Source organism: Akebia trifoliata, chromosome 11 (assembly GCF_017979445.1).
Source record: "Akebia trifoliata isolate Shusen 1 chromosome 11, ASM1797944v1, whole genome shotgun sequence".
NCBI lineage: Eukaryota > Viridiplantae > Streptophyta > Magnoliopsida > Ranunculales > Lardizabalaceae > Akebia > Akebia trifoliata.
The window spans coordinates 46,825,625-46,844,227 of record NC_141385.1 but is presented as its reverse complement, the minus strand read 5'-3'; the positions used below and the strand labels follow the sequence as shown (position 1 = coordinate 46,844,227).

The window sequence follows — 18,603 nt, the reverse complement described above, 5'->3', positions numbered from 1 at the left end:
TCCCTCGATATAAAACAGTTTCAATAACCTCCTTAAATCTTTAAAATTCATCCATGCAAGTAAAATTAATGTCCCATTAATCCTTTAAACCAAGAGTTGAGAGGGAACTTTTAAGTTTTAACTCCTTTTCCTTTTGACTAATGATGATAAACTGACTTGAAATTCACTTGCTTGACGCCACGTCAAGTGAGTGAATTTCGAGTCAATTTGTTGCGATTCTTTCCTTTTACATGAACATATGACACATTATTTTGGATCTAGTGACACATGATATTGCTCCATCACTACTAAATTATGCAAATAATAATAATAATAGTAAAATAAATCAGCTTGCTTGGTGATTGCCAAGTCGTCTATGTTAAAATGTCCATGCTTGCATTATTAGTCAATGAAGAAAACATAATTGAATATACAGCCAGTAATTTTGTGTTTGGTGGGTGGGCTGGCCAAACATTTATGACTCAGTGGATCCAAAGAGTGTTCCATATATGTTACAGACACCCTTCTGGCGATGACAAAAACTCCAGTGGTAATTCAAATTATCAGTCAAGGGAGGTGTATAATAAATTCTTTATAATCCAGGGAAGTAAGTCACAAATTCAATATTTGAATCCAAAACAATGTTTTCTCCAATAAATATTTTCTTGAAATAATTTATTTTATATTTAATATAAAAATGAAAGAATTTTACTGTCGTTGATCGATTTCATTTTTATGACATAAAAAAACCTTGAAACGTTAGTTACAAAAATGCACTGGCATAATTACGATATGATCCTTGCCTTTTGCCTTGAAGATCAAAATATGATTGTACTTTAAAGGTATTTATTAAAAAAAATGAGATTTATCTAAAAATATAGAAGACAGCATGAACTAGATTGCCCATGTTGGACATGATCTTAGATATAATTTGGGGAGAGGAGAACAGATACAAGATTTATTTAGATAAATATATAAGTGCTTAATAAAGCTGGTTTTTCCAGGTTTAGTTGCATTGTATTGTAAAACATAATAATAAGACAAGAGCTTAAGTGGCTAATTAAAGATGTTAACTATGAGTGCAGCTATGGACCTTATCAATGAGCAACAAGTGCGAGCAATCTTAGGCTTACGGGCATGGGATGAAGCCGCCTTAATTGCTGATATCAGTAACAAAGCTCAAGTTCCTATTCTTTCCTTCTCCGACATAGCCCCACCATGGGCCACCACGAAGTGGCCTTTCTTGATTCAAGCCACTCACAACCAACAAACACAATTGAGAGCTATAGCTGCTATAATAGGGACCTGGGAATGGCGACGAGTGAATTTCATCTATGAAGATGTCAACTCTATTGCTTCTAGTATTGGCCCGCTTCTAGTTGAGGCCCTTCGAGAGGTAAGATGTGAAGTAGATTACATGTTACCTCTCCCTCCATTGCCTTCTTCTTTATCAAAAGAGTTGGAGAAGCTTAAAAGCAGGCAATGTAGGGTTTACATTGTTCACGCTTCTTTAGAATTGGCTACCCAACTATTTATAGAGGCGAAGAAAATGGGAATGATTGAGAAGGACTATGTATGGATCACTACTGATGCCATTACAAGTCTTCTTGATCATGTTAATGTCTCAGTCATCTCCTCAATGCAAGGCATCTTGGGTGTCAAGAGTCACATCCCTCGAACTGGGTCAAGATTTAAGGATTTCTACACAAGATTTCAACATAAATTTCGTTTGGAGCATCCCGAAGAAATGGATTCGAAGCCTGGAATTTTTGGGTTGCAGGCCTATGATGCTTTGTGGGCTGTGGCTCTTGCAATGGAGGGAAGAAAAAATAGGAACAATACCCAAAAAGACCAAATGAATCTTGTGGCTTCAATTCATGGAAAAAAATTGAGAGATGAAATTTTACAAACTAGGTTTGAGGGATTAACGGGTGATCTCCGTTTTTTAGACGGTGAATTGGCTCCTGCCCGCATTTTTCGTATCGTCAATGTGGTTGGAAAGAGTTATAGAGAATTGGGTTTCTGGACTGAGGTATCGGGGTTCTCTTTAAGTGTCAACAAAGGGGTGAGCCATAACACCTCAATGGGAATCCTAGGTCAAGTTTTCTGGCCAGGAGGCCCTTGGTTGACTCCGAGAGGATGGGTTCTTCCGACAATTGAGAATCCATTGAAAATAGGTGTGCCTAAGAATCCTACATTTAATCAGTTTGTTAATGTTAGAGATGAACGTCCTAGCGGCAAATTGTTAGTCGATGGTTTTTCAATTGACGTCTTCAATGCAGTACTGGATCGTATGCCCTATCCCTTACCACATGAGTTCTATCCTGTTGAATTAGGCACCTATGATTCTTTGGTGGAGCAGATTCATCTCAAGGTGAGAAATTTATAGCTTAACTTTTTGTTTGTCCCCTTTTGATAAGTTCAAATATTTCATAAAATCTAACAAATGTAAATCAACAAAAATAGTATACAATGCATTCAATACAGAAACCCTCCGTTCTTTTTGTATTTTTATCATGGAAAACCATTGACTCCCATTTGAATACAAATCCTCAAAGAATATTCTCCTAAATTAGATATAGAAATTCGATTAAAAAAGAAGAATATGTCAAGCAAGTCAGAATGCCTCTTGTTCCTCTCTTCACTCTATTCCCTAACATTCTAGAATGAGTGCTGAATTTGACGTACTTTCAGCACACACACACATGATGTAGAAGCGTATAACTTATTAAAAAAAAAGAGAGTTTCTCTCTCTTGCCCATAGTGAAAAAGAGAAACTTTCCGATCTAATCACCTTTTTGACATTCAAAATCATGATCCCATGAAATGGGGTTGTAGAGGCTAAAATTATATGAACTTAAAAAAAAAAAAACAGTTATTTTCACCGTTGAATTTTATTTTTAAATTTGGGTGTTTGGTAGCCGTCCATTTTAAACACTTTTGATCAAACTCGAAAAATAATTGTTTTTTATTTATTATTTATTTATTTTAAATATGAATATTTTCATGAAATCTAGACGGCTGTGTTGTTGGATTATTAATGTGATAATCAATGTGGGCCCAATGATCCTTTGTAAGATTTGAAATCTTAAAAATTAAATATGTAGGTAGAGAATGAGTAAGAGAGAGAAATTTTCTCTTTTTTTTTTTTAATAAGTTATGTGCTTCCACGTCAACGTTTGTCAGAAGCATGACCCAAAAGTCCATCAAATCATCAGTACTCTTTTAGAATTCCATTCCACGACATTACATTCAAAATCATTAATGGTCTCTAATTACTAGAGTGCATCATTTTATTTAAACTCACAACCATTCAGCTTGGATTATTGCTAATTAATCACTTTAAATATCGACATATTTACGAAAATGTGATCAATTTTTGACGAATTTACGATTCCATCTCACTGTTCATTTAATTACCAAAACGTGAATGGGCAATGAATTCGGCAGTTTTAACGTGACTATTTCACAGGTTTAAAGTGACAATTTCTCTTTTAACTGGTTAAATTATCACTTTAAACCTGCAAAATAGTCACTTTAAAACCTCCAAGTACGTTACCCATTCATGTTTTGATAATTAAAATGAACAGTGAGTCGTAAATTAGTCAAAAGCATTGATTACGAAATAGTAATTTACCCTTAAATATTTCTTCTAATCATGCTAAACCCTATATTTCAGTACCTCAGGCTCTTATTCTAGAGAGACTAAGACTTATTTTCGATCCTTCTATGCATGAATGGTGTGAAAGAAGACGCTAGATGCGGCAGTTGGCGATATATCGATAGTGGCCAACCGTTGCAATTATGCAGAATTCTCGCAGCCTTGGTCGGAATCAGGCCTCCAGATGGTGGTCTTAAAGAAATCAATAAGATCAGAAAAAGCTTGGCTGTTCATGAAGCCCTTCACGAAAGAGATGTGGGGTTTAACTGCAGCCATTAACATTTACAATGGATTCGTCGTCTTGTTGATCGAGAGAATGCACAATCCAGATTTCAAAGGCTCTGCATGGAATCAAATAGGGTCCTTAATTTTTTTATCCTTCTCAACACTATTTTCAGTAAATGGTAAGAGAGATTCTTCCTACTAAGGACTTAACTAGTCTTAAAATTGGAAAAATTATTTTTAATACAAAATTTAAAAATTTATTTTAACGGTCAGTCCTATCTGTTGCAATTTTATTACAAAAAACTCCCTTACTTTATATCAACTTTGTTACTTGAACAAACCTTACTTTGTGAATCATACTACCATGACTAACATGGTAAGATTTCAAATCTTACTAAGGGTCTTTGGGCCCACATGCATTATCAAATTAGCAATCCAACAACACATCCTACTAGGTCTCATGGAAAACTCAGATTCAAGAGAAAAAAAATAAAATAACTTTTTTGAGCTTGATCATAGGTGTTGACAATGCATGGTTACCGAACTCCCAAATTTAAAATTAAAATTAAACTGTAAAAATTAACTCTCTTTTTTTTTTTTTTGAAATTTCTTTTCAAAGTTCATAGAAATTTGTCATTTGCTACCTTGTGACATCAATTCATGTTATAGGATGCCACAAAATGCAGTTAGAATCCACTCCAAGTATGTTAAGTTACAAATTAACCACGTAAATTTGAATTTTATGACATGATCCACAGTCCAAGGTTTGCTGTGTAACAAACTTTATAAAGTGAGGTTTGGTGGCCGGGTACAAACTTCATAGAGTAAGGCTATTCCCTTTGGAGTAGTTGAAACTCCAAGGGAGTTTTTATAATAAAAAAGCAACAGTTGGGTCAGTTCGATAAATCTCTTTTCTTTCTATGATTGTGATGTACTATATCCCAAGGGTATCACTAAGGATATCTCAATTATTCTAACCATCTGATCTTAATTCATCCTTCAACACAATTTTTGATCAATCGAAAGATTTCATTAGATCAGATGGTTAGCACATCGGTAAGTATACCCTAAGTCAAATTTGCACTTAAGCATCTCTTTGTGTGTTTCACTTAGATCGTGTACTTGATAGAAAGAGAAGAAACTCATTCTTTGTTCTACTTGTTTCACTATATATACATAGGTGATAGACAACATAGCAATTTATCTAGGATGACCATGGTAGTATGGCTATTTGTTGCAATGGTCATCACACAAAGCTACACAGCTAGCCTTACTTCCATGCTTACCATCAGAAGGATTCAATCCGAAGTAATTACAGTTGACAGTCTAAAGAAATCCAATGCCAAAGTTGGTTGCGACACCGGATCCTTTGTTGTCAAGTACTTGGAAGATGCCTTAGGTTTCGACCCCAACAACATCAGGACATTCACATCTTACGACGATTATTCTCAAGCTCTTAAAAAAGAAGAAATTGCAGCCGTATTCTTGGAAATACCTTACGTCAATGTATTCCTAGCTAAATATTGCAAAGACTTCGAAGTTCAAGGACAAACCTACAAAATTGGTGGGTTTGCATTTGTATTTCCGACAGGATCACCTATTCTTCCCGACCTCTCTAAAGCGGTTTTAGAATTAGCTGAAAAAGGAAAATTGTTAGAGTTAGAGAATGCAATGGTTAACTCTTACAATTGTTCAAGTTCTGATTCCGAGGATGACAATGGTAGTCTGGGTGTAACTAGTTTTGGTGGGCTTTTTGTAATAACGGGAGGAACTTCTACAGTTGCACTCTTGATATTCGTTCTTCGCTGTGCTCGCCAAAGATGGTCTTCTAATAGCCGAATGCATGAAATATCAGCATACGATGGTCATGATCCTAACAGAGATGAACTATGCATGTTTGCGGCTGAAATGGGTAGTCAAGGCCACGATTTAGACTTAGGGTCACAAGGGGAGCCTGGTGGAGATCAAATCATGGATATAATACATGGGTAAACAATCCATAACTGCTTTTTTCTTTATTTTTTCTTTTAAAAATGTTCTTCATCCTTCACTTGTATATATATATATATATATATGTGTGTGTATGTATGCATATATAGTAGTACTGATAATTAATTGACCATGGTTTACGTCAATTAATATAGTAGAAAATTATGTAAACAATACATGTTTTATTGTAAGGTTGAACTAAGTAATAACAAATTTTGAAGAATACAGAGTAGTGTGGCTTCTTGAGCAGAGAGTTTTTTAGGTTAGTTCAAAAAGATGGATGGCCTAAAAGAGCATTATGTATTTAATATATATTGTTTATGTCACAATATTGAAAAAGAATTATAAAAATGGTTTAACTTCAAATGTTTACAGGAATGACTTCCAACACTTTTACAGAATAAGAATTAACAATTCTTCTCTCTTGATTCGACACTTTCCTTATCTTGAATGCTCAATCTTCCATTGAATCAATAAAGGCAACTCACACCATAGTCAAATTATTGTCTTAATTATATGGGCTAAAAGTTTTGAATTGAGTTCATTTTTGGCGAGGATGTTCTATATGACGAAGAGATTATCCTCACCAAAACTCTACCCATTCCGAAACTTCTAACCCCATCAAAAGTGGTTTACAAAAAAATGGATAATTTATCATTCTTGAACTTGTTTTGATGGGATTAGAAGTTTTGGAATGGACTGATTTTTTGTGAAGATGATTTCCTTATGATAAAAGTTTTGGAATGAACTGATTTTTGGTGAGTGAATATGATTTTTGAAGAGGATGATATCTTCTCCGTAAAGATAATCCTCACTAAAAATTAGTTCATTCCTAAATTTTAACCCATATAAGACCAAAAACAAAATAAAATCAACTATGGTATGAGATGCATGCTCTTATTAATTCGTGGGGTGATTTTATAATTACCCAATGAGCGGAGTGTAGAAGGAGGGTTGGGTTGGGATATATCGCTTAAAATGTAAAATTGTTGAGAGGTATAATGGGAATCAAATCATTTATTTTATGACAATGAAGCGCTTAGCGCAAGTTGTATTTTGAGAAGAAAAAAAAAAAGAGGTTAGCGCCTTCATGTTGAGTCCGTGAAATGGATTTTAATCCAAAAAGGGTTAAATATGTTCTTGATCTGTAAATGTTTAAAAACTTAAAAACGATGTGCTTGATAACAATTGATTCAAATGTTATTTGAAAGAGAGCTCGATCACGAAATATCCAAAGGCTTTTTGAAAAGCTAGCCTGATCATGGATGATTCAAAAGTTCTTTGGGCCATATGATTGGTCTAAACCAATTATAGGTTGAAAATAATAGTCTCTTTTTTGTTATTCTTCGTACACAAGGATACAACATAAGCTTTGTGGGTTTTAAGGGACCATGGACTAAGTCATGATCATTGGGCTTCAAGAACTTATGTCTAGTAAATTCGCAAACTGAAGTTTGGATACTGGAATGGAGCCCAAAATCTTGAAGCTTTCTTCATGAAATTAGAACAAAGGGTTGTTTGTGAGGTAATTGTGCAAATTAAAGGTAGACTGTGAGATACCTTACTAGAGCTATAGGGGGTTCTAGTTAATGTGACATGAAATTTATCAGCGGAAATGAAGCAATTGATGTTGTCAAATACGATAATTTGGCAACAATGATTTGGTAAAGATATAGCATCCATTGATGGCAATGGAGATGAACGACAACAGTGATGATAAATAGGATGGAATGCAACAGGGATGGATGAGTTTCTGGCTAAAAGTGAGTGGCTCATATTGAATGTGGCGATGCCTATAGGATGACAATTGATCAACAACATCAGAAGTGTTGTTTCCTCAAGGACGATCTCTTGTATGTGGTAAATAATGGTGACTTGGTATAGACACGATAAATGTATGCAAAAAAAATGGGTGGTAATCTACCAATGATGGTAGAACGGGGTTGCAGGATTGGATTATTAGTAGAACATAAGTTGCTAGATGATTGACTTTGATATCATGAAGAAGAATGAATTAGATTTATTGTCTTAGTTATGATCATGTTATCCTAATAAGATTTATATAGAAAATAATTGAGAACAATACTCCAATAAATATAAACGAACTAAAATTAATTATCAAACCTAATCTAATTAGAAATATCATAATCTTATTTTTTATCTTAATTCTCAAGATAATATGATTTGGTGTATCCCAATCGACATTATCACAATGCCATAAATATCGGTTAGTTGCTTTGCCTTCTGAAGTTCTGGATTTTCTCGAGTTTCATAATTTGTAGATTGGAAAAGATGTTAATAGTTATTTGTATATTTATTTGTTATTGTTGAATCTTAGATTATAGTGAATAGATGTTGGTAGACAACGGTTATAACAGCTCTCCCCATCTTAGAAAGATAAACTATACTTTAATCACTTCTTATGTAGATGAATATTAAATTAACTAGAATAATCTAATTTTATATTCATCAAATATATAAATTTCAATTATTTCTAATTTTAAATTCATATAAGAAAGTTAAGTTAATTTCAATAATTTGAAATAATAACTTAATCAAATCAACTCAAATAAAAACCCTACTCAAGATTATTGAAAATGGGTCCCACCCGTACAAAGGTTCCCGAAAAATAATGGTCAAGTGTCACCATTGTTACTAATTTTTTATATAATATTATATAAAAATCTAGATTAGAACAACTTGACTTTTTACATGCGCGTGATTTGGAATAATATTTGACATTTCTATTATTTTTCACGAGTCAACCAATCGAGTTTCGTTGTAGCAGAACTTTCTTAGAAAATGTTCAAACTGACCTTTATGGAGACATTTCTAGGAACAAAGATCGGCTGTTTTGAATTTTATGCGCTAAGCTGATGATCCAATGGCAGGCCTCCACGTGTATTGAAAAAATTAAAATCCATGCATTTTAACGGCTGTGAAATTTTCTCTTTCCTAACCAATCACTCCTAATTTTTTAAATACACATGGTGGTAGCCTGCCATTGGTTCATCAACTTGGGACACACAATTCAAAACAACAAATCTCTGTTCCATTTCTCAAATCTCTGTTGATTAAAACGTTAATTACTCAAAAAGTCATGCTAGAGTAACCTCAAGATTCTACCTCACATCGCATGTTCCTCATGCGAAAGTGCGTTGGAATCATAGATGCTATTTCACTCGTATCTTGATGAAAAGCATTTATTGTTCTTAGAAATTTCCATCGTCAAGAAGGTGCGATGTGAGGTATAATCTTGAGGTCACTTTCGCATTATTTTTACTCGAATGGATCCACCAAACCATTTTATTTGACCATTTGCGATGTTTTGTTGACAAGGAAAATTCTAGTCCATGTAGTGATGGAGTTATTCACACTAGAAGATGGCATGTGCAAATGCACAATTATCAATAAGTATTATTTATATAATTTAAAATATTAATTAAATGATTTTTGAAGATTATATAGTAAAAATGATATTTTATAATTTTGAAGACTAAGCAACTTGTGCTTGCAATTTTCTTGATTTTTGACAGAAATGACTTAATTATATTAAATTTAAATATAAAATAAAGTGAGGGGAATTTGTGACCATTCAATACTCTGCCTTCTCTCATAATAATAGTAAGGGAAAAATACTTAAAGAATCTTAGTCCCAATCTCTTCGAAAAATTGCTCCAATGACTGCCACCATATGAAAAAATGTATATTAGTAGGGGTTAGGTTTCCATGATGCAAATTAATTCAAATTGTGGAGAATTTCATAGCTTTTCCTTAGTTTAGGACTATGGCTTTCACTCTAGAATTTTCATAATAGAAATTTGCTTTGATGGAATCGCAAAAATATCACCCAACAACTAATATTCACATTCATGTTGTTCCAAACATAGTTATCGTATTTCTTATTATCTATCAAAAACAGAACATAGTTATCGTACAATGCATCTCTCAATTAGTTTGACAAGTTCGGTGCCAAGTTTTCTTAATTTGTTGTTGTTTATTTATTTATTTATTATTGTTGATCAGTCCTAGATTACAGAGATTATAGAGAGTAAGATGATGGTAGGCAACCGTTACTCATGCCAAGCTAGTGAAAATAACTGCTATACCCACCATGGAAAGGAAAATATTATTCTTTGATCACTTCTTTATTTAGATCATTATTAAATTAATTACATTAATCTAATTTTAACTTCAACCAAGTCTAATATTCTATTATTATAAGAAAGGTAAGTCAATTTCATCAATCAACTTGACATAATAACTTAATAAAATAAAATTATATATATATACTCTTTTCCTTATCTGATCTTAAGATGTTTGTACCAGTCAAACACAAAAGATTCGTCCAATATTTGACATTTCTTTCGTTTTCCATAATTCAACAAATCTAGGTTCGATGTAGCAGAACTTTCTTAGAAAATGTTAAAACTGATATTTTATTTATTCACATCAAAAAGTGTGAAATGAGGTTCGATTTAAGAAGAAATGTAAATGAGGAAGATGGCACAATACTTTGTCCCATTGAGAAATAAATGTTTAATTAGTCCAACATGTGATTGACAATCTCGCCTAGTGGTTAATTTAAGTCATTGGATTTGAGGACTTATTATTTTAAAAACCGATCCCTAAACCTGTTCAAAAAACATATGGTAAAGAGAATATTTAGCCAATCAATATAAATCACAGGTTCGACTGATTTTTATTAGGCTGATTTATCAAAATATTCGTTGAAAATTGTAAAATTTTCATTATAGTGTGCGATCATTTGAATTTCAAAAATGGTAATTAAATAACAATTTTCGAAATTAAAATTTGTACCAAATAGAAAAATTGAAATTAAATTATGAAAAAATTTATCTAAAAATGTTATATGTTTAATAATAAAAATTAAGGGAATATTGTAGAATGTGCCACCTAGGTCTTTTTTACTCTTCTTCCAACTAAAGCGTTTGCAGAGTTGCATCCTTCTCTATCCATCAATATTCAATTTGATCCACCTCAAAATTTGGTTTAATCTACCTCATAGGAATAACACAGGGACAAACTTTTGGAGTGGATCAATGAATTAACTCTTATAAGCTTACCAATTTTACCGATAAAAAAAAAAAAAAAAAAAAACGAAGAGGGTATTTTGACAATTTAAAATAATTTTCGCTCCAATTAAGTTAATTTCAAAATTGTAATTTATCATTTTCGGAATTAAAATGAATAATGCACTGAAATAGGAACCAATTCCTGTATTTTATTTGATAATTTCCTTTTTTATTAGAAGTGGGATAAATATTCATAGCTAGTAACACTAAAATATAGTGGCATTTGCTACTCAACACTCTTCATCAACATCGGATCTGGAATGGACTCAAATTCAAATTTTTCCTAGAGTACTAAAAGGGAGGATTATAAAGTCCAACTTCATTGGATACTAAAGCATTCGCTGACCAATAATTAAACTTGTGCCAAAGCTTGAGAACCAGGGCAACACCTTTGATTTTAAAAGGAAAACTGATTCCATATATACGTTCTCCCCCCAAAAGAATCGCATTGTCTCATTGGCCATTAACACAAAAGAATCGCATGCAAATATATTCATCGATTTTAAAATTTTTTTTTTTATTATTTTTGCTTGTTGGGTGTGTGGTTAGCATAAGAAGGGGTTCAAGAGGTTTGTTTGAACTTAAGACCTTCGAGCAAATTAAGGGATTTGATAAGTCATGATGATATGTACCTTACACGTGGCGTCCACCCAGTGAAGTAACCAACGTTTCATCTTTGAACAGTTCAAGAAAAAAAAAATTAATGATTTTTGACTCTGTAGACTACCTTGGTGGGACAATGACTTTTGTCTGTTTACTCGATTTAACATAGTAAGCTATCATACAATAATTTATTATATAAGCAAATTAAGAAAAATCATCAAACACTTCTCACTTCTCAGTTTTGGACAAGAGAACCAAATGCCATCTCTTCATCTCTTCTTTTTCTTCTTCCCTTACTCCGTCTACCTTTTGTTACTTTCATCATCGGAAGCTATGGGTGATGGTGATATGGGGAAAAGGGTGAGTATAGGTGCCATTGTAGATAATAGTTCCTGGGTGGGCAAAGTAGAGGAGGTTGCGTTGAAGATGGCCATGGAAGATTTCTACAAGTCCAATAGTGACAGACCAGTTCTTCACATTAGAGACTCTAAGGGGGAACCCCTCCAAGCTGCTTTTGCTGGTTAGAATTTATTCTCTTTTAATTTTCAGAATTTGTTAGTTTAGTCTCACATGAGACACTCATTGCTCTCTCTCTCTCACCTCCCGGTCCTCTCCACCATTGCCAATTGATTTCAGCTGGACCCTCAATCTATCGTGGTATTAACCTTTCTCTCTTTCACGTCACCTAGTTCATATCTCCACGTGCTTTGGCCCAATTTGACCCACACGTGTAGGGTGTGTTGAGTTTAGTCCCACATCGGACACTAATTGGCTTGTCTCTCTCCTTATTTGGATTTGAGTTGGACCCCAAATTTATCAGCATTGATACAATGAAATTTTGAAAAAGGAAAGTTTTTACTTTACTTCCCTGATTGATTAGAAACATTTTTGACAAGTCCCTTGATATAAAACAGTTTCAATAACCTCCTTGAATCTTTAAACTTCATCCATGCAAGTAAAACTAATGTCCCTTTAATCCTTTAAACCAAGAGTTGAGAGGGAACTTTTAAGTTTTAACTCCTTTTCCCATCAAGCGAGTGAATTTCGAATCAGTTTGCTGCGATTCTTTCCTTTTACATGAACATATGACAAATTATTTTGGATCTAGTGACACATGATATTATTCCATCACAACTTAATTATGCAAATAATAATAATAATAATAAAATAATCAGCTTGCTTCGTGATTGCCAGTCTTCTATGTTAAAATGTCCATGCTTGCATTATAAGTCAATGATGAAAAAAATAATTGAATATACAATCTGGCATAATTACGATATGATCCTTGCCTTTTGCCCTGAAGATCAAAATATGATTGTACTTTAAAGGTATATGAAAAAAATAAGGTTTATGTAAAAATATAGAAGATAGCATGAACTAGATTACCCATGTTGGACATGATCTTAGATATAATTTGGGGAGAGGAGAACAGATATAAGATTTATTTAGATAAATATATAAGAGCTTAATAAAGCTGGTTTTTCCAGGTTTAGTTGCATTGTATTGTAAAATATAATAATAAGAGAAGAGCTTAAGGTACTAATTAAAGATGGAAATTATAAACGCAGCGATGGACCTTATCAATGAGCAACAAGTGCGAGCAATCTTAGGCTTACGGGCATGGGATGAAGCAGCCTTAATTGCTGATATCAGTAACAAAGCTCAAGTTCCTATTCTTTCCTTCACCGACATAGCCCCACCATGGGCCACCACGAAGTGGCCTTTCTTGATTCAAACCACTCAAAACCATCAAACACAATTGAGAGCTATAGCTGCTATAATAGGGACTTGGGAATGGCGACGAGTGAATTTCATATATGAAGATGTCAACTCCATTGCTTCTAATATTGGCCTGCTTCTAGTTGAGGCCCTTCGAGAGGTAAGATGTGAAGTAGATTACATGTTACCTCTCCCTCCATTGCCTTCTTCTTTATCAAAAGAGTTGGAGAAGCTTAAAAGCAGGCAATGTAGGGTTTACATTGTTCATACTTCTTTAGAATTGGCTACCCATCTGTTTATGGAGGCGAAGAAAATGGGAATGATTGAGAAGGACTATGTATGGATCACTACTGATGCCATTACAAGTCTTCTTGATCATGTTAATGTCTCAGTCATCTCCTCAATGCAAGGCATCTTGGGTGTCAAGAGTTACATCCCTCGAACTGGGTCAAGATTTAAGGATTTCTACACAAGATTTCAACATAAATTTCGTTTGGAGCATCCCGAAGAAATGGATTCGAAGCCTGGAATTTTCGGGTTGCAGGCCTATGATGCTTTATGGGCTGTGGCTCTTGCAATGGAGGGAAGAAAAAATAGGAACAATACCCAAAAAGACCAAATGAATCTTGTGGCTTCAATTCATGGAAAAAAATTGAGAGATGAAATTTTACAAACTAGTTTCGAGGGATTAACGGGTGATCTCCGTTTTTTAGACGGTGAATTGGCTCCTGCCCGCATTTTTCGTATCGTCAATGTGGTTGGAAAGAGTTATAGAGAATTGGGTTTCTGGACTGAGGTATCGGGGTTCTCTTTAAGTGTCGACAAAGGGGTGAGCCATAACACCTCAATGGGAATCCTAGGTCAAGTGTTCTGGCCAGGAGGCCCTTGGTTGACTCGGAGAGGATGGGTTCTTCCGACAATTGAGAATCCATTGAAAATAGGTGTGCCTAAGAATCCTACATTTAATCAGTATGTTAATGTTAGAGATGAACGTCCTAGCGGCAAATTGTTAGTCGATGGTTTTTCAATTGACGTCTTCAATGCAGTACTGGATCGTATGCCCTATCCCTTACCACATGAGTTCTATCCTGTTGAATTAGGCACCTATGATTCTTTGGTGGAGCAGATTCATCTCAAGGTGAGAACTTTATAGCTTAACTTTTCCTTGTCCCCTTTTGATAAGTTTAAATATTTCATGAAATCTGACAAATGAAAATTAACAAAAATAGTATAGAATGCATTCAATAAAGAAACCCTCCGTTTCTTTTCGTATTTTTATCGTGGAAAACCATTGACTCCCATTTGAATACAAATCATCAAAGAAGATTCTCCAAAATTAGATATAGAAATTCGATTAAAAAGGAAGAATATGTCAAGCAAGTCAAAATGCCTCTTATTCCTCTCTTCACTCTATTTCCTAACATTCTAGAATGAGTGATGATAATTTGACGTACTTTTGACATACAAACCTGATGTGGAAGAACATAACTTATTAAAACAAAAAAAAAAGAGTTTCTCTCTCTCGCCCATAGTGAAAAAGAGAAACTTTCATATCTGATCACCTTGTGACATTCAAAATTATGATCTGATGAAATGGGGTTTTAGAGGATAAAATTAAATGAATTAAAAAAAAACAGTTATTTTCACCGTTGAATTTTATTTTTAAATTTGGGTGTTTGGTAGCTGTCCATTTTAAACACTTTGGATAAAGCTCGAAAAACAATTATTTTTAATAAATAAATAAATTAATTATTTTTTTCGAATATGAATATTTTCAAGAAACCTAGATGGCTGTGTTGTTGGATTATCAATGTGATAATCAATGTGGGCCCAATGATCCTTTGTAAGATTTGAAATCTAAAAAAATAAATATGTGGGTAGAGAATGGGTAAAAGAGAGAAACTTTCTCTTTTTTTTTTTTAATAAGTTATGTGCTTCCATGTCAATGTTCGTCAGAAGCATGCTCCAAAAGTCTATCAAATTATCCGCACTCTTCTAGAATTCCATTCCACGACATTACATACAAAATCATTAATGGACTCTAATTACTAGAGTGCATCATTGTATTTAAACTCACAACCATTCAGCTTGGATTATTGCTAATTAATCACTTTAAATATCGACATATTTACGAAAACGTGATCAACTTTTGATGAATTTGCGATTCCATCTCACTGTTCATTTTATTACCAAAACGTGAATGGGCAATGAATTCGGCAGTTTTAATGTGACTATTTCACAGGTTTAAAGTGACAATTTCTCTTTTAGCTGGTTAAATTGTCACTTTAAACCTGCAAAATAGTCACTTTAAAACCTCCAAGTACGTTACCCATTCATGTTTTGATAATTAAAATGAACAGTGAGTCGTAAATTAGTCAAAAGCATTGATTACGAAATAGTAATTTACCCTTAAATATTTCTTCTAATCATGCCAAACCCTATATTTCAGTACCTCAGGCTCTTATTCTAGAGAGACTAAGACTTATTTTCGATCCTTCTATGCATGAATGGTGTGAAAGAAGACGCTAGATGCGGCAGTTGGCGATATATCGATAGTGGCCAACCGTTGCAATTATGCAGAATTCTCGCAGCCTTGGTCGGAATCAGGCCTCCAGATGGTGGTCTTAAAGAAATCAATAAGATCAGAAAAAGCTTGGCTGTTCATGAAGCCCTTCACGAAAGAGATGTGGGGCTTAACTGCAGGCATTAACATTTACAATGGATTCGTCGTCTTGTTGATCGAGAGAATGCGCAATCCAGATTTCAAAGGCTCTGCATGGAACCAAATAGGGTCCTTAATTTTTTTATCCTTCTCAACACTATTTTCAGTAAATGGTAAGAGAGATTCTTCCTACTAAGGACTGAACTAGTCTTAAAATTGGAAGTATTATTTTTAATACAAAATTTAAATTTTATTTCGTTAGAGTTAATTGAAGAGAGATTTAATGGTCAGACCTATCTGTTGCAATTTTATTACAAAAACTCCCTTACTTTATCAACTTTGTTACTTGAACAAACCTTACTTTGTGAATCATACTTCCATGACTAACATGGTAAGATTTCAAATCGTACTAAGGGTCTTTGGGCCCACATGCATGATCAAATTAGCAATCCAATGACATCCTACTAGGTCTCATGGAAAACTCAGATTCAGAAGAAAAAATAAAATAACTTTTTTGAGCTTGATCTTAGGTGTTGACAATGGATGGTTACCGAACTCCCAAATTAAAATTAAAATTAAACTGTGAAAATTAACTTCTTTTTTTTTTAATTTCTTTTCAAAGTTCTTAGAAATTTGTCCTTGGCAACCCTATGACATCAGGTCATGTTTTAGGATGCCACAAAATGCAGTTAGAATCCACTCCAAGTATGTTAAATTACAAATTAACCACGTAAATTTGAATTTTATGACATGATCCACACTCCAAGGTTTGCTGTGTAACAAACTTTATAAATTGAGGTTTGGTGGGTACAAACTTCATAGAGTAAGGCTATTCCCTTTGGAGTTGTCGAAACTCCAAGGGAGTTTTTATAATAAAAAAGCAACAGTTGGGTCAGTTTGATAAATCTCTTTTCTTTCTATGATTGTGATGTACTATGTCCCAAGGGTATCACTAAGAATATCTCAATTATTCTAACCATCTGATCTTAATTCATCCTTCAACACAATTTTTGATCAATCGAAAGATTTCATTAGATCAGATGGTTAGCACATCGGTAAGTATACCCTAAGTCAAATTTTCACTTAAGCATCTCTTTGTGTGTTTCACTTAGATCGTGTACTTGATTGAAAGAGAAGAAACTCATTCTTTGTTCTACTTGTTTTACTATATATACATAGGTGATAGACAACATAGCAATTTATCTAGGATGACCATGGTAGTATGGCTATTTGTTGCATTGGTCATCACACAAAGCTACACAGCTAGCCTTACTTCCATGCTCACCATCAGAAGGATTCAATCCGAAGTAATTACAGTTGACAGTTTAAAGAAATCCAATGCCAAAGTTGGGTGCGACACCGGATCCTTCGTTGTCAAGTACTTGGAAGATGCCTTAGGTTTCGACCCCAACAACATCAGGACATTCACATCTTACGACCATTATTCTCAAGCTCTAAAAAAAGGAGAAATTACAGCCGTATTCTTGGAAATACCTTACGTCAATGTATTCCTAGCTAAATATTGCAAAGACTTCGAAGTTCAAGGACAAACCTACAAAATTGGTGGGTTTGCATTTGTATTTCCGACAAGATCACCTATTCTTCCCGACCTCTCTAAAGCGGTTTTAGAATTAGCTGAAAGAGGAAAATTGTTAGAGTTAGAGAATGCAATGCTTAACTCTTACAATTGTTCGAGTTCTGATTCCGAGGATGATACTGGTAGTCTGGGTGTAACTAGTTTTGGAGGGCTTTTTGTAATAACGGGAGGAACTTCTACAGTTGCACTCTTGATATTCGTTCTTCGCCGTGCTCTCCAAAGATGGTCTTCTAATAGCCGAATGCATGAAATATCAGCTTACGATGATCATGATCCTAACAGAGATGAACTATGCATGTTTGCAGCTGAAATGGGTAGTCAAGCCCATGACTTAGACTTAGGGGCACAAGGTGAGCCTGGTGGAGATCAAATCATGGATATAATACAGATTATCTACTAGATAATTGGGTGAACAACCCATCACTGCTTTTTTTTTTTTCTTCTAAAAATGTTTTCATCCTTCACTTGTATATATATATATATATATATAAAATTAATTGACCAGGGTTTACGTCAATTGATATAGTCGAAAATTATGTAAACAATATTGTAATGTAGAACTAAATAATAACAAATTTTGAAGAGTAGAGAATAGTGTGGCATCTTGAGCAGAGAGTTTTTTAGGTTAGTTCAAAGAGATGGATGGCCTAAAAGAGCATTATATAGTTAATATTGTTGATGTCACAATATTGAAAAAGAATTATAAAAATGGTTTAACTTCAAATGTTTACAGGAATGCCTTTCAACACTTTTAGAGAATAAGAATTAACAATTCTTCTCCTTGATTAGACACTTTCCTTATCTTGAATGCTCAATCTTCTATTGAATCAACATTTGTATGCACTATGCGAAGAATTTTCTAAATATAACAATTATTGTTCATCAAGTTTTCTAAAAAAAATATTAATTTCAATGGAAAACTATTCTTTACTATCCACCTTATCTAATGCCATGTAGAAAACTCCATCCTTCCACTCAAACATGGGTTAAAAGTTTGAGAATGAGCTGATTTTTTGTGAAGATGATTCATACGATGAGGAGATCATCCTCACCAAAAATCAACTTTTACAAA

At 33.8% G+C, this 18,603-nt stretch overlaps 2 protein-coding genes across 2 annotated transcripts; both read left to right on the top strand.

The window, feature by feature from the left end:
• Positions 1-1,054: 1,054 nt before the first annotated feature.
• On the top strand, positions 1,055-5,857 carry LOC147392165 (glutamate receptor 2.8-like). The gene is made up of 3 exons (XM_086459152.1): positions 1,055-2,353; positions 3,732-4,044; positions 5,046-5,857. The coding sequence occupies exons 1-3, from the start codon at positions 1,055-1,057 to the stop codon at positions 5,855-5,857; spliced, it is 2,424 nt and encodes an 807-aa protein (XP_086315278.1).
• Positions 5,858-13,033: 7,176 nt separating this feature from the next.
• Positions 13,034-18,032, top strand: LOC147392164 (glutamate receptor 2.8-like). The gene is made up of 3 exons (XM_086459151.1): positions 13,034-14,410; positions 15,795-16,124; positions 17,047-18,032. The coding sequence occupies exons 1-3, from the start codon at positions 13,103-13,105 to the stop codon at positions 17,929-17,931; spliced, it is 2,523 nt and encodes an 840-aa protein (XP_086315277.1). The 5' UTR covers positions 13,034-13,102; the 3' UTR covers positions 17,932-18,032.
• The last annotated feature ends 571 nt before the right edge of the window (positions 18,033-18,603 follow it).

Coding starts and splice junctions, on each gene's coding strand:
- LOC147392165 (XM_086459152.1), top strand. CDS start 1,055: ATGAGTGCAGCTATGGACCTTATCAATGAGCAACAAGTGCGAGCAATC. Junction 2,354..3,731: donor TGGAGCAGATTCATCTCAAG/GTGAGAAATTTA, acceptor GTGTGAAAGAAG/ACGCTAGATGCGGCAGTTGG. Junction 4,045..5,045: donor AACACTATTTTCAGTAAATG/GTAAGAGAGATT, acceptor ATATATACATAG/GTGATAGACAACATAGCAAT.
- LOC147392164 (XM_086459151.1), top strand. CDS start 13,103: ATGGAAATTATAAACGCAGCGATGGACCTTATCAATGAGCAACAAGTG. Junction 14,411..15,794: donor TGGAGCAGATTCATCTCAAG/GTGAGAACTTTA, acceptor GTGTGAAAGAAG/ACGCTAGATGCGGCAGTTGG. Junction 16,125..17,046: donor ATGGTAAGAGAGATTCTTCC/TACTAAGGACTG, acceptor TGTTTCACTTAG/ATCGTGTACTTGATTGAAAG.